The sequence below is a fragment of the Physeter macrocephalus genome, chromosome 19 (genome assembly GCF_002837175.3).
Source record: "Physeter macrocephalus isolate SW-GA chromosome 19, ASM283717v5, whole genome shotgun sequence".
Lineage (NCBI taxonomy): Eukaryota > Metazoa > Chordata > Mammalia > Artiodactyla > Physeteridae > Physeter > Physeter macrocephalus.
In genome coordinates this window covers 1,920,358-1,935,706 of record NC_041232.1, presented here as the reverse complement: position 1 = coordinate 1,935,706, position 15,349 = coordinate 1,920,358, and the positions used below count along the sequence as shown (strand labels likewise).

The 15,349-nt window shown below is 53.9% G+C and overlaps 2 protein-coding genes and 1 pseudogene across 14 annotated transcripts in view; 1 reads left to right on the top strand and 2 right to left on the bottom strand.

Annotated features, from left to right (window-relative positions):
- LOC102991306 (tubulin alpha chain-like) overlaps positions 1-3,106 on the bottom strand; it is a 4,096-nt pseudogene extending 990 nt beyond the window's left edge.
- The window catches only part of P2RX6 (purinergic receptor P2X 6), a 31,923-nt gene that overhangs the window by 1,096 nt on the left and 15,478 nt on the right, over positions 1-15,349 (top strand). For 4 of the 13 annotated variants that reach the window (XM_028480099.2, XM_028480100.2, XM_028480104.2 and 1 more), the window contains exons 1-4: positions 4,241-6,437; positions 9,107-9,207; positions 9,445-9,599; positions 11,854-12,548. In XM_028480099.2, the coding sequence (XP_028335900.1) occupies positions 12,376-12,548 (173 nt within the window). In that variant the 5' untranslated portion in view covers positions 4,241-6,437; positions 9,107-9,207; positions 9,445-9,599; positions 11,854-12,375. Of the gene's footprint in view, positions 1-2,546; positions 2,636-4,240; positions 6,438-9,106; positions 9,600-11,853; positions 12,549-14,220; positions 14,961-15,349 lie in introns of those variants that run through there. The other 9 variants (XM_055080266.1, XM_055080267.1, XM_055080265.1 and 6 more) reach the window with 9 other exon arrangements.
- LRRC74B (leucine rich repeat containing 74B) overlaps positions 6,610-15,349 on the bottom strand; it is a 13,282-nt gene continuing 4,542 nt past the window's right edge. The window contains 6 exon segments of the mRNA XM_024120498.3: positions 6,610-8,755; positions 8,757-8,770; positions 9,489-9,584; positions 11,131-11,245; positions 12,261-12,352; positions 13,343-13,452. Coding sequence (XP_023976266.1) covers positions 8,635-8,755; positions 8,757-8,770; positions 9,489-9,584; positions 11,131-11,245; positions 12,261-12,352; positions 13,343-13,452 — 548 coding nt within the window. The 3' untranslated portion in view covers positions 6,610-8,634.

Below are 15,349 nucleotides of genomic sequence, written 5' to 3'. Positions count from 1 at the left end.
CCCGGACCGGGGCACGAACCCGTGTCCCCTGCATCGGCAGGCGGACTCTCAACTACTGCGCCACCAGGGAAGCCCTGAAGGTTGTTTTTAAAGACGGGGGCCGTGGACCCACTTTAAATTATGCCCTGTAGGAATTGATACTTTGTTTTGTACCAACATATGCCAACATTTAATATCCTTTGACTTCATATTTTCACTTTGTGAAGCGCCATCTGAAATGGCAAAACTGGAAACAAATGTCCTTTGTGGAAACTAGTTAAATTATCATACACTCCCTACAGTAGAACACTGTATGATCATGAAAAAGAATGAGAAATCTGTCCTGGCATGTAAATATGTTCAAGGTATACTGTATACTTGGTAAAAAGAAAAGCAACTTGAATTCTATTTATGCTTAAAAATACCTGTAGAGTAATAAACACCAGCTAGAGTCTTTGACAGCTCAGGGAACATCATGCTGGAGGAGGACAAACAACGGGGAGAGGGCTGACGCTGTGACCCCTCCCTGCCCTAGTGAGCAGCTACCAGTCAGCAGCAGTTGGACACAGCCAGTCTCCAGAAGAGCTGGGATGAGCAGGGGGAAGGGCACAGGGGGCTCTGACTTGATAGAGGGGTGCTCTCACACAGCGCTAAGGTCAGGCCAGCCAGCGCCTCCAAGTGGGAGTGCTGCCAGCTTCCATTTCTCTTTGGCCATCTGTGTGCAATGAGTGGAGTCTGTCACCTACCTTTAAAGAATGTTCTTTGCCCATGTCGCTGGCCCCTTTCTGTCAACGTCACCCGTATAACAAGAGGTGTAATGTGAATATGCACAGACTATCTCTTGAGGGACAAACAAAGCTTTGGAAGGGGAAGAGGACTTCAGCTTTTCAGCCTTCTGCGTCATTTTAATATTTTGCCACATACACACTTTTATAATGAAAAAACTAAACATAAACATGGGAAAGACTCCTTGACAATAGTGCACCCCTGAGCAAATGGTTATTAAAGAACATATGGTGAAATCACACTCAGACTGACGAAAAGGTACTTAGAGCAATGAGAATTCAACGTGCTCCATCTGAGGGAGAACTATCTTCTGTGGGGACAGAAGCTGTGACTTCTTATACCTCCCCACAAGACCAGCCTCCCCACTGGCTCACAGAGACTCAGCCAGGAGGGAAAGCCTGGGCACAGGGCACAGCGCCCCCCCAAAGTGCCACCTAGCTGTGGCTGCCTTGGATGTCCTTGCCTTCCGAAGGTCATGGTGAGGTGACTGAAAGGAGAAGTCAAGAATGGCAGGTTTCAACTCCCACCTATAACCTCTGAGGTTTGCAAACCTCTTACGGAAGGTGTAACGAATATTTCCAGATCGGTGAAACCTGTTATAGACTTTACTCTTTTCTGTGAGTCACTTTGCATCTGTCGGTCTTACACCCTTAGAGATGGTCTGTGTCGGGGTGTCTTGAAGTGGGGCTGACAGGCCAGGTGGGTGCAACAACTTGTCTGTAGTCAGAGGCAAGCTCTGGCCTTTCCAAATGGGAATAGGATGACACACATATTGCTGCTACTTCTCTTCATTTTCAATCTGCAATGACCCTGGAACGTGCAACTCCCCAAACACCTCAGGAACTCATCAGGGCTCACGAGTGCAGGCTCTAGCACTTTTTCTAATGTGGAAGATCAATTGTGAACAAGGACTTCTAATGAAGAAGAGGGGGCAGAGTTAACGATCCCAGGCGTGGCAAGGCACTTAGCCTGGTGATCACAGTAGGTCTAACATGTTACTTGGCTTCCAGAAACATGTTGCTTTTCTCTGGGTAGATGTTTCATCGTGACACTAAACACGGTTGAAGGAGCCACCTAATTATCAGTGTGATTTTGTGTGCGAGGCAGTGTTCCGAGTCTGGTTTGGAGTAACAGCAGTGAACCACCCTTGGCCCCACAGAAAACACTGCATAATGAATTTAAAATTCTGTCTACAAAAACATAAACGTTACCTAAAATGCAGTGACAACTGGTGACTGAAGTAATGTGAAATCTAAAAACCATGATTTCTAACCCAAAGTGATACCATAGACCCTGACAAGCTTCTTGTGCAAGAGTGGGAAAATGTGGAGGACAGACATGCTGCGGTCAGACATCCCTGAAAGCTCCCTCCATCACTCGCTGCCCCTGAGGCTGTTAGATACTAAAAGCTGTCTCAGCCGCAGTCTCTAAACTGTAAGATATTAGTAGTATTAGCCCATGAGTGTTACAGGTTGGTTGTAAGAAATAAGGGTACATAAAGTCCTTGCTAAAGATCAAGGCACCTAGCAAATTAATTACTAAACTTGTTCTCCCTGCAGTGCAGCTGCCCAGGAACAGGGTACCCTCCACAAAGGGGCAGCACCGCGTCCCAGGATCTGCCGTGGGCGGAAAGGTGAACACGCGTTACCGCCCAGCCTACCTTGAACCCAGGCGGGCACCAGTCCACAAACTGGATGGTGCGCTTGGTCTTGATGGTGGCGATGGCCGCATTGACGTCTTTGGGGACCACATCCCCCCTGTACAGCATGCAGCAGGCCATGTACTTGCCGTGGCAAGGGTCACACTTGACCATCTGGTTGGCTGGCTCGAAGCAGGCGTTGGTGATCTCGGCCACGGACAGCTGCTCATGGTAGGCCTTCTCGGGAGAGATGACCAGGGCGTATGTGGCCAGGGGGAAGTGGATGCGGGGGTAGGGCACCAGGTTGGTCTGGAACTCCGTCAGGTCCACGTTGAGGGCGCCGTCAAAGTGCAGGGAGGCCGTGTTGGAGGACACGATCTGCCCGATCAGACAGTTACGGTTGGTGTACGTGGGGCGCTCTATGTCCAGGTTGCGCCGGCAGATGTCGTAGATGGCCTCGTTGTCCACCATGAAGGCACAGTCCGAGTGCTCCAGGGTCGTGTGCGTGGTCAGGATGGAGTTGTAGGGCTCCACCACGGCCGTGGACACCTGGGGGGCCGGGTAGATGGCGAACTCCAGCTTGGACTTCTTGCCGTAGTCCACCGAGAGCCGCTCCATGAGCAGAGACACAAAGCCTGAGCCGGTGCCGCCCCCGAAGCTGTGGAAGATGAGGAAGCCCTGCAGGCCCGTGCACAGGTCCGCCTGCGGGAGAGCAGAGGCCGTGAGGCCACGCCTGCATGAGCCGAGCCACCACCCCCACGGGCCCCCACGGGCCCCGGTCACGGCACACTCTTCCTCTGCAGGTTCACTATACGGGTTCAAGCCATCCACAGGGAACACGCATCACACTCAGCAGTTACAGACGTGGACGCACTGCGGCCACACTGGAAAGGAGTACCCTGCACTCATGGTTCTGCTGGGTTTTGCCAAAGTGATGTCCCGGGGAGATCCCGGGCCTCCCCTCCTGTCCAGGAGGCCTTCCCAGGGCCCTTCTCACCAGTTTGCGGATCCGGTCCAGGACCAGATCGACGATCTCCTTGCCGATGGTGTAATGGCCTCTGGCGTAGTTATTGGCCGCGTCCTCCTTCCCAGTGATCAGCTGCTCCGGGTGGAAGAGCTGCCTGTAGGTCCCCGTGCGCACTTCATCTGCAGAAAGGACAGCGTGCCCGAGACTCTAAGGACGGTGGCTGACTCACCGGGATGTCCAGGTTCGGGCAAACCTTCGATTCTACCGGCACGTGCTGCGCCTCGCAGGCCAGCAGCGTCAGCGTCTCACAGAAAAGGTCTCCGTGTGATACACATGCCTCATCTGCCGTTTCTGGCTCCGGGAAGGTCCAGTCAAGCCGGGGAACAAATGCCAGTGTGGCCAGTTCCCAAAGGCGGGGGAGTGCTCACACCGCACAGGCGGTTCTGCACGTGCATGTTTCGTTCACACCCACAGCTACACCCGGGGCGTTGCTGAAATGGCCCTGACATACTAGACATCAGCGTGACTTTTGCCGGGCGCCCTCTGTGGCCTGGGTCTCACGGGCTCTAGGGTGACATTCTGGTTTCTCCTGGGTGGCTGCCACTGAAAGGTGCTCTCTCCTGGCAGCTCCCCTTGGAAACTACCTCGGGCTTCTGATCTGGAGGAACCCAGCAAAGGTTCTGTGCTTCCCCTTGTAAGTCTAAGGGTACCTACCGACCACGGTGGGCTCCAGGTCCACGAACATGGCTCTGGGCACATGCTTGCCAGCCCCGGTCTCACTGAAGAACGTGTTGAATGAGTCATCCCCACTGCCGACTGTTTTGTTGCTTGGCATCTGGCTGTCAGGCTGAATTCCATGTTCAAGGCAGTATAGCTCCCAGCAGGCATTGCCGATCTGGACCCCCGCCTGCCCCACGTGGATAGAGATGCACTGGCACTGGGAACCAGAATATACATGTGAGGCCCCTTGTCTTGAAGGCAGCCGTTACTGTGTGGCAGGCAAAATATAATTTAATGTTTGTATGTGCTTCAGAGTGTCTAGGGCTTTCTCATACCTTATTTTCTTTTCCAGGAGGCTTATGTGACCCTTTTATCCCTGTGAAAAGTGGCTTGCTCTGAACCACCCTAGCTGATAGTGAATGCCAGAATTAGCCCCAGAACCTAAGTGTTTGCTACTATACAAAAATTCAGTTATTTAAAATTTTGCAACCCACATAATGTCAATAATAAACTCCATGTTACAGCTAGTCACAGTAATTCTCTGAAGAATATAGCAGTTTTTATTGTGTCCTGACCAAATGATAAGGTAAGTGGTAATAGAGTTGGGAAAGGAAAAGTGGACTGGGACAGAGGCCACCGTGGCCCAAGCATGGGTGGTCACTGTGTGTGTTTCATCTGCCCCTCTAGGTCTAGCCTCTGTTCTCTGTACAGCTCTGTGCTCAAGGAGGCTGACCCATGTGGTCTGTGCCCCCGGCTTCTGGTTGCTTTAGCCAGTGTCAAGCACCAGCAAGAGCTGGAGGTTAGAGGAAGGTGTGGTCGGGGTGCTTGACCCTGGCTCCCTCCCTGCCGGGCTGCCTTGGGTCGCTTGAGTTCCTTTACGAGGGCACAGAGTGTCAGCAGTCAGTGCTTGTCATAAACCTACCCTCTGAGCTTCTCATAAGCACTCCATCCCCTCGCCTCTTCCAGCCTAGGAGTTAATGGCTCCCAGATGGCACAAGTGCTGGGATACTGCACTGTCCTTTGGTGGTTTCCTTAAACCCTGCCCGTATCTTTATAAATAGTATCTTCTTAAAGATTGTCCTGTGAGTACCTATTTTGAATGTACCATTTCTTTCCTGCCGGGAATGTAACTCTGCAGTCCCTAATCACATGTCTGATTTTAGACACATCATCCTTACAGATACACAGAGGAGATCACATGAAATTTGAGGTGTGCCACCCACACTAAATTCTGACTTACAGTCCTCAGAACTTGAAGTCCTGTTTTCTATTATACAAGCACCAAATCTCAGAGCAGGAGAGACCAGCTTGATGCAGCAATCCCCGAACATCATCCCAGAGGGAAGCATTCGGTTCGGGAAAGATCTCCAGTGACAACGAAATCACTCCCCCAGAGGAGGACTCCATTGGCACCCCGGGAAGTCCTTTGAAATGCACCCAACAGCACCATTTTCAAATGCACACTATTCGCTTTGAATCCAGATCCACTGTATTTCACAGGATGCCTGATGTGTCATTCTACTCACTCAGCCCCAGTGTGAGCAGAGCCAGCTCTGTGATCCGAAGAAATACCCCAATGTCTTCATTTACAAAATGCGGCTGGGGAGCTCTGTGGTTTGTAAGGCCACGTCCATCTGACTAACAATGAAAGGAATTGCAGTGCTCGGGGAAGTCATTCCTCGCTGTCAACAGAAACTGAGCACACTGCTGCCCTCCCCTGGATTGCTGAAGTTTATTTCTGTACTCAGCTCCATTTCCTCTCTGAAAGTTCCTCCAGACCAAGTCCTGTGTCCCCTTCTCAGCAGATTACCTCCTTCCCCAGCACGGCCCCCCGCCACCCCTGGAGTCCGGCCCTGCCCGCTGTGCCCACTGTCCATGCGCCGGGCGGGCCGACCACTGCAGCCTGGACTGCCCGCCTCCCCTGAGCCCAGGGACCCGACTGCCGCAGCTCTCGGACTCGGACGTTGTTACTCGTGGGAACTGTGGCTCCACGGCCGAGAACGCCGCCTTCGCAGTTTCTCCTTTTCAGCCTCTGCTCTGGCCGCGCGGTCGGGGGGCGGACGCCCACAAGAGGCTCCTCGGGCATCCTTTCAGACCCGGCCCCCACCCCTCTGCCCGGGACACGGCCTTCAGGCCTCCCGCCCGCCTGGCTGTACCATGGTGAGAGCCACCACCGCACTCCGACTTTAACGGCTGCAGCCGCCCAACTGCTGCTGCCGCGCCGAGCGGGCCAAGGTCCGGAATCCCGCTCCCGATTGGCCAGCACGCGACTCCCAGGGTGTGGCGCATTCTGATTGGACGTGGATTTGGCGGGAAGGCTGCAGGGTCACCGAAGGAAGAGCGCAGGTGGGTGTTTGCTCGAGACCTTGGCCTTCTGGTGGGAGTGGCGCTCCGGTTTCCTGTTCTGTCTACGCCAGCTAGGCGGCTTCCAGGAGGCCTGACCTTGTCTACGTAGCCGCAGCCAAACTTGGCTGTTGTCCGCTGGGGGTGGGGGTGGGGGGCTGCCACAGGGAGCCCGCAGGGCGGGGCCGGGAGGGAGGTGCCGGGCTGGGCTGCGCTCGGTATCCTGTCTGGAGGGCGCGGGCAGTCGCGTAATGACAGGCTGGAGTAAGGCAGGGTCTTCTGGGGAAGCAGGAGAGGGTCCCGCCGCCACTGGTCCGGTCCTGCTGCCCCTGGTCCGGGCCCGCGCTCAAACCGCGAGGTCGTCTCACCACTTGGGAGGCTGGAGGGTCGCCGTCCGGAGCGGCCCCGCGTGGGCGGGGAGAGCAGGCTTCAGGGGCGCTTATCTCGCAGGATCGGGGGCCTTTACCTTCAGTCACCTCCTGGCTCCGAACACGGTCTCAGGGCATTAGGGCCTCATCCTGGGGATGGGAGTGCCCTCCTTCAGGCCGTAGCGCGTGCAGCTGACTTGTAGCTTGTGCCACTGGCCATTTCTTAAGTATGATTTATTTTTCTGATTGTAAAAGTAACACGTATTTATTAATAGCTTTCCTGAGATATAATCCACATATCAGCCATCACCCATTTAAAGTGGTGCACAATTCATTGGTTTTTTAATGTATTCACAGAGTTGTGCAACCACCATCACTATCAGTTTTAGAACATTTTTATCCCCCAAAGACACCCATACCCTTTAGCTGTCAATCCCCAATTCCTCCCTTCTCCCAGCCCTAGGCAACCTATCATCTTCTTTCTGTCTCTGTATATTTGCCTATTCTGGACGTTTCATATGAATGGAGTCGTACAGTATGTGGTCTTTTATGATTAACTTCTTTCACGTAGCATAATGTTTCCAAGGTTCATCCATGTTGTCACATGTGTCAGTACTTCATTACTTTTTCTCTCTTTCTCTTTTATTTTTTTTTTTCAGGTGGTGCCATGCGGCATGTAGGATCTTAGTTCCCCAACCAGGGATTGAACCTGGGCTCCCTACATTGGGAGCTCGGAGTCTTAACTACTGGACCGCCAGGGAAGTCCCTCATTCCTTTTTCTCTTAAACAACTTTATGAGACACGGTTCATATACCATACCATTCACTTGTTTAAAGTATACAATTCAAATACTTTTAGTATGTCAATGGAGTTGTGCAACCATTACCTTAATCAATTTTAGAACATTTCCATCACCCCAGATTTCATCCCTTTTTATTGCCAAATAATATTCCATTGTATAGGTATACCACATTTTGTTTATCCACTCATCATTTGGTGGGTATTTGCATTTTGTGGATATTATGAACAATGCTGCAATGAACATCTGTGTTCAGATGGTTCAGATGTTTTGTGTGTACATATGTTTTCATTTCTCTAGAAGTGGAATTGCTGGGTCATATGGCCAACTCCATGTTTAACCTTTTGAGGAGCTGCCAGACAAACCATGTGATTTTTTTTTTTATCCTGATTTTCTCACTTAACATCAATCATGTGCATTTTCACAAGTTGTTAAATGTTCTTTGAACTCTTTGAACACTTGACTTTTAATGTTTACAGAATTCCAAATTGTAGTTAACCAATCCCCTATTATTGGGCATTAGATTATTTCCAATTTTCATATTATAAACAACATTTTCATGTGCATCTTTGGGCATCGGTTTTCCATGCATCTTTGGTGATTTCTGTGGAGCAGATTAGTCAGAACTTTGGATCGCAGGACAGGCAGTTTTAAGGCTCTCGGCGCATGATGATGAATTGCCTTCCAAAAGAGCTGTGTCCATTTGCCTTCTCCCAAGTTGACTTTGAGAATGCTAGTTGCAGACCACCTTATATTTTAATTGTGTCCAAAGGTCTCCAGGGCAGGGTCTTGTTTGGGCATCTTTGACCCCATGCCCAGCTCAGTGTGCAACATATAATACAAGTTCGTGTTACACGAATGAGTGAGAGCAAAGGAAGGCCCCGATTAGTACCGGTGTCTGAGTCACTATGAAGGCCGGCTCCGTAGGACTTACCACCCAGTTGACATGGGGACTCGGTGCAGACTCATGTGTTGAAAGGCATCTCAAAGTTGAAGTGGCCGATGGGAGAGATGAGGAAACCACACAACACAGTCATTCAGACGGTCTGAAGACAGGCAGGAATTCTTTTTTGTACTCCACTCTGTGGGCAGCCGTCTTTATGGAAAGCCCTGGAAGAATGACCTTCACTGAGCTGGTGAGGTCATCAATCTCTGTTCACATGGATATCCTGAGGAGAAACCCATTACAAGGCTGTACGTTATCACTTTCTGAGAACTTGACTGCTTTACTTATGTACCCAAGGTATCAAAGAAGCTTATTAGGACATTAGTTGTCCCAAGCCTGAAGGATTGAAACTGTAAACACATCTCTGGAAAGGCTTTGACTCAGGCCTGGGTTGAAAAAAATCAGAGGTAGAATAAGCAGTGATTTGTGACTAGACTCTTTTCATAATTTGTATTTGGGGATTCTTTCCTTAATGTTTAACCACCTTAGAAAAGAATGACATTTTTTCTATATTAAAAAGGCAAAATTGAGTGAAAAGGGGTTCTCATCTCCTGTGCAGTTCCCCAGGTGAATCTTCCAGCACTAGGATCCACCTGCAGCCAGTACTGGACAGGGAGACGGGCCGCCTTGCAAGAGCTGAACCTGCAAATCCAAACATTGGTGAGCAGTGAGCATTGTGCCCCCTAAGCCACCTATTCTCTCTCAGCCAATGAAGAACCCAGGCAGGGGTCTGAGATGAGACCACCGTGATACCCCACACGGGGGTGGGAGGCGAGTCCGAGTGGCATCATGATGCAGGTTGAACTTGGATGTGGCCACGCCGTGTATCTGCGCTGGGCACTCTTTCTCTAATCCCCACTTTTTTTCCTCTAAAATGGGGAAAATTATACCTCCTAGGGCTGTTGGGAGGATCAGAGATGAGGTTTATGAGAAGTTCTTACAGAAAAATCCAGCAGCTCTAGGGCAGACAGTGGATTAGCCCGGACAGACTTGAGAACACCAAAGCAGCCTTCACTTCGCATGGAATTCCTGGACACCTGAGAAACACACAGGTGAGAGACGATGAGCCCAGGGAGGTAGGAGGGATCCCTCATCTTTGTTGATGTGGCTCTGGGCGGCCCCGCTCCCTCAGTTCAGAAGGCACCTCCCTCAGACATGATGCCCTTGGTGAGGCTGGAGTCGGGGAAGAAAGGAAGGGAGTGGACACTGACTGAGCCCCCGCCCTTCGCCCACTCTGTGCTGGGAGCCAAAGACATAGACACACAAGACACACCCCACCCTTAAAGAGCTCACCGGTGTAGGGAGGAGAGGAAAGGAAACATAAAAGTATAATGTGAAGAGTGCCATGAGACCGGGTGCACCAGCCCTCCCTGGGAGATAAAGGATGGGCAGGGGATAAAACCCCCGAGCTGAGCTTTACAGGTGAGGTAGGTGGAGCTGGGCATTTCAGTAAGAAGAGCCACAGGATCAAAGCAGGGCTGAGAAATTGCACTGTGTGGTAGGAGAATTGCAAGCAGCTTGGGCTGAGAATGATGTGCCTCAAGGCGGGGGGTGGGGGGTCTGCTGGCAGAGCCCCGAGCCCACGTGCTGTGAATGACACGCTAAGCTTGGATTTGTCCAGAGGGGAGTGCCCAACAGATTTAAAGCAGGGGCATGTTTCTGGTATAGAAAGAACACCTGGAAGCAGGTGGGAAGAAAGGGCCAAGATGGTGAATAGGAGGAGGTGAGAAGGAGGAGCAGGCAGCCCTGTTCCCCCCTCCTCCCCACACTGTTCTGCAGGAGTTGAGATGGAGAGAGGATGTGGAAAGGGAGGGTTCAGCACTGGGCCCCAGGCAGGTCTGTGCCGGGGCCCCAGCTTCTGACTCAGTGGGAAGGAGCCCCCACCTAGAGGCAGCCCTTCAGGGGGACGACACGTTCAGGTTCGACTCCCAGAATCCAACGTGCCTATTCCCATCTGGGGGATGGTCCAGCAGGTGGCTGGAAATGGGGACCCAGAGCTTAGAGAGAGGTCTGGGTTTCAGCCGGGTCTAGGAGAGGAGTGAGCCTCAGGCTGGGGAAGGGGCTGCTGCTGGGGGCTCCTGTGCCAGCTGAGGGCCGCGCAGGGCTGGATGTCCCCAGAACTGCTGGTACAGTGGTCTTTGTAGGCCTACTCCTCCCTCCCTTCTCTGTTCTCTGCTCTCAGTGATCAGCCACACCCTCCCCACTGGAGACAGAACACCTGGGTGGCCCCTGGGTTCCAGCAAGGCCAGGGGAAGAGCAGGGGAAGGTGAGGGGAAGCCAGGTGGCTCCGGCCATCTTCAGCAGAGCACAACTCCAGTGGGCTGAGAGGGAGGGGCAGCTGGGAGGGAAGGATGGAGGGGGAGGAGTCTGAAGGAGTTCTTGGGTCAGGCCAGAGATGGATGAGTGAATGACGAGGGGAAGAAGTAGTTGCAGGAGGAAGTCAGGGGGCCCCCTACCCCACCTGGGCTCTGGGGCCCACGTACCCACTGCCACTGGGGTGAGGAGATGTAGTGGGACAGGGATCTGTGTGGACAGGCACAGGCAGGTCTGTGCCGGGGCCTCCCCCATCAGGCTAGCACTCACAACAGGAATCCTTAGTGTCTGGTTGACCTGCAGGCCCAGGCTCAGGGCTTCCACTGCAGAGATGCGGTTGTTGCTGCAACAGAAAGGCGTGTGCATGGTACTGCCTTGCAAACAACTGTGCAGAGCCAGGTTGCCCCCAGGGTCTTGGCTGGAGCTGCTGGTGCAGCCCTCAGGTCCAGCTTCACGCACACGCCGGGGGCCCTGGGCATGTCAGTGTGTAAAAGCTTCATCGGAGGCTCCGGTGTTCAGGGAGATTGCCCAGCAAACACACCTAGAGTGTTATTCCCCCCACCTCCCGCACCAGCTGCTGCTCCCTGGCCCTCAGCACTCAGCAGGTGCTCCCATGCATCCTGCCCCAGCTGGCACCCCGTACCTATCCCCATGACAGCCACCCAGCTCCCTCCCCACCTCTTCCTGCTCCTGATGGGCACAAACTCCAGGCCTCAGCACCGCTCTCGGCCACTCTGTCTCCACAGTCAGCCCCACGTCCCTCTAACTTAGACCCCAGCTTGGCCTTGAATTTCAGCATCTCTCCTCTGGCCATGGCTCCTTCCATAAGGAGGAAAAGTGGGCAGGATGGAGCACATGTCCCTGCCAATGGCAGGCAGGCCCAGCTCATTCCAGTAGCCCTGGTGTGAGGCTCAGCCACAGTAGCCCATGACCTGTCTGGCCTCTGCCTCTTCCCTTCCCTCTGGGCTGTGGCTCCTGCTCTGGTTTTCCCAGGGGGCCTGGGACCCTGCCAGGGCCTGGAGGAGCAGCCCACCCATGGCAGGCCCCGTCAGCAGCCGTGTGCTGAGCAGAGCAGACTACTCCTCCTGAAACGGAGAAAACTCGTGTGGAGCACACACCCCACCCACCCCAGCACCAGGCTCTGCTGAAGATGCCTTACGCGTTTGCACTTCCCAGCCCCTGGCCTCGTAGTAGGCATTACGAGTCCCAACTTACAAAGGAGGAACTTGAGTGAGAAGGACGGAGCTGGGCTGTGGCTGCAGGCCCACCATTAGTACGTGTGGCAGGTTTGGGCACGAAGTGGTAAACAGCAGCAAGATGAGCCCCAGTCCCTGGGTGGCCGTGGGCCTGGAGGCAGGGGCGAGGCACCCCGTGCTCATCTCAGGTAGACGTCCTCCAACATGTTGGTCTTGAGCCCCTCCCCCAGTGTGGAGGCTCCAGGATCCCCACAGCCATTATACCAGATGTCCAAGACCTTCAGGAAGATGTTTGCCTGGGATACAAAGCAGCAACCCCATGGGACCACATGTGAAGGTGGAGGAAGCCAGTCCCCAGCCTCCGAGCCCAGGAGGCCCGAGGAGCAAAGAGCATGGACAGAGAGCAGAAGACCACAGAGGTTCCAGAAGAGAGCCCTGGGTCTTGGACGATGGTGACTGGCAGAGTGGAAAGACGAGAAGCAAGCACAGAGGGTGAGTGTGGATGCAAATGAGTCTCAGGACTGGGCCATCTTCCTCGGGCAGCAGGCCCCAGAGACACAGTGATCAAGCTCCCCGCCCGAGTGGGGACCTCTCAAGGGCAGGGCCCCCGAGGCACAGCGCAGCCCAGGGCCCAGAAGGCACCCCAGTGAAGGGCTATTGGATGAAACATACCCAGGGAAATGTGATGGGGAGGACGGTGGGAGCTCATGGGTGCCCTGGGGACACAGAGCCTGATCTGTCACCTTGTGGGGCAGGACCCCAGGTCAGCCCTGTCAGAGGGCAAGGCAGCGGCTGCCGTTCCCTGAGGAGGGTCCCACAGAGGCAGCTGCCACCGGAAGCATCACAGGCGCCTGTGCTACCCACTCCCAAGGCCTACGAACCACAAGAGCCAAGGGAGCAGGCAGGGTGTTTGAGATTGTGTGCTGGGATCCCAGGGTGCAAGGCTGTCATCTCAGGGAAGCATCTGCATCTGCCCAGCGGTGAGCATGTGTCACTGGATTGCACAGTGTCCCCACCGGCCGCGTGTCTGTGATGTCTCAGAAGGTGTGTGACATTCAGCTGTGGACCCCTCACTTACTGACATGAGAGTGGGCACAGGGAGACCACACGTTGTCGTTCTTAAGTAGAGCCAGGAAAATGCAAATCACCTGAAAAAACATTCTTTGAGCTCTGCTGAAAAGATCCAAGGCTCATTTCTGAAGAGCTGTGAAAGATGGGGGGCTGGCGCTTGGGAGACCTGCCCCCAAAGGACAGGCCGGAGGGGCTTACTGGGCGAGGCCTCATACCTCCAGTCCCCTGGCGAAGGCTACAGTTCCTGGTCCTCACAGATGATTCCAGCTTATGTTAAGCTCAGTGAGTCCTGCGTTTTCTGCCAGGGCTGGTTCAAGCATCTCCCCTTCAGAAACACCAAGACAGACTTTTTATTCACTCTGTTCATTCCTTCAAAAAGTGATACCGGGCTTCCCTGGTGGCACAGTGGTTGAGAGTCCTCCTGCCGATGCAGGGGATACGGGTTCGTGCCCCGGTCTGGGAAGATCCCAAATGCCGCGGAGCGGCTAGGCCGGTGAGCCATTGCCGCTGAGCCTGCGCATCCAGAGCCTGTGCTCCGCAACGGGAGAGGCCACAACAGTGAGAGGCCCGCGTACCGAAAAAAAAAAAAAAAAAAAAAAAAACCGATGCCCGCTGTGGGCTGGAGTCTCTGCTGCGCACCAGCGTCAGGGCATTGAACCCTACGTGGGCCTGCCCTGCCCTCAAGGAACTCACACTTATTGGAGAAGCTATAAATATAAATTAATGGGATGTTAGCTATTACAGACGACAACAGGGAGGTGTGGGGACAGAGTGGGGGCCAACCCTGCCTAGGGGGTCAAGAAAGCAGAGAGAACCTTGAAGATTGAGGGACGCGCTGTGCACGTGGGCAGGCACTGTAGAGAGTGGCCCCGGGGAGGAGCGGATGTGCTTGTGGAAATGCACACAGGCCTGGCGCTGGGCCGGCCAGGCAAGCCAATGGAAGGAGGTGGGAGTGACAGGCACTTGAGAGATGCGTTAAGAAGAGAGAAGGTGGGTGGGAGGGGGCAGAGACGGGGGCAGGGGGACCAGTTGGATGGCTTGTGCCACGGTCTACGCAAGAGGTGACAGGTCCAGCACAGCTGTGGCAGCGAGGAGGCAGTGGTGTAGAAGAGGAAAGAGCAGGGCTGGGTGGGTAAGAAAGCTGAGAGATACTTTACACATAAAATGGGCAGAAGCCCTACCCACCCGCCCTGCTTTCCACTCTGTCAACACTCAACTGGGCTGACCTGCTCCCAGTTCTCAGCCTCCAGCTGCCCCCCCGTGTGGACCTGCTGATACCTTTCTTCACCTGGATAAGAGCACCTCATCCTCACCCAGGAAGCCTTGCCTGTTTCGCCTGGCCGGGCCGTGGACCCCACGTCCACTGTGCTTCCATCCTTCCAGGCTCTGGCTGTTAGACCTCTCTGCTTGGCGCATCTCTCCCACACACCTGGGAGCCCCTCGGGGGATCTGAATCTGACCCCTGTCCATGGTGCCGGCACCCAGCACAGGCTGGTTTGAAGAAATGCCCAGAGCAGAGGGCTCAGCTGCCAGTTCCACAGAAGTGTTAGCACCTAGGAGAGCTCCCTGCAGGACAATGAGGACTCCCTGGGCTGCCTCCCAGGGAACCTTCCAGAGAAGGGGGCTCACACCTGGCATCCAGCCCTGGGTCTGACACCTGCAGGTTCTCAGACATGTACATTGCTCTTCCTCAGACACTCCAGGGCTGGGAGAGGAGGGCGGTGGTCCGCCACTTTGCTGAACAGCTGGAGGGTGAGAAAGTTCTATACCCATGAATCGGTCTCCTGTAGTTCCAATGCTTGTTCTTCATGACCCCTGCAGCCAACCCATGAGGTAGGTGCCACCCTTGCCTTGGGTCAGGTGGGGAGACTGAGACCCCTAAGGGAGTCTGTCCCACCCACAGATCCCCACTTGGGGAAACAGCCCATCCCTGCCGTGCAGCCTTCGTGGGGCCTTGCCTTCCAGCCCCTTCATCCTCACTGCCTCTCCTGTGCTAACATTCTGACCGTGCAGGCCCAGAGGGACGCCTACCCTTAGTTTGTTGAAAGTCTTAAATCAGCTTCTATCTTTTTTTTTTTTTTGAACTAATGTTTTTATAGTTACCTTTTTTTTTTTTTTTTTTTTTTGTGGCTGTGTTGGGTCTTTGTTGCTGCGTGCAGGCTTTCTGTAGTTGTGGCGAGTGGGGGCTACTCTTCCTTGCAGTGCGCAGGCTTCTCATTGCG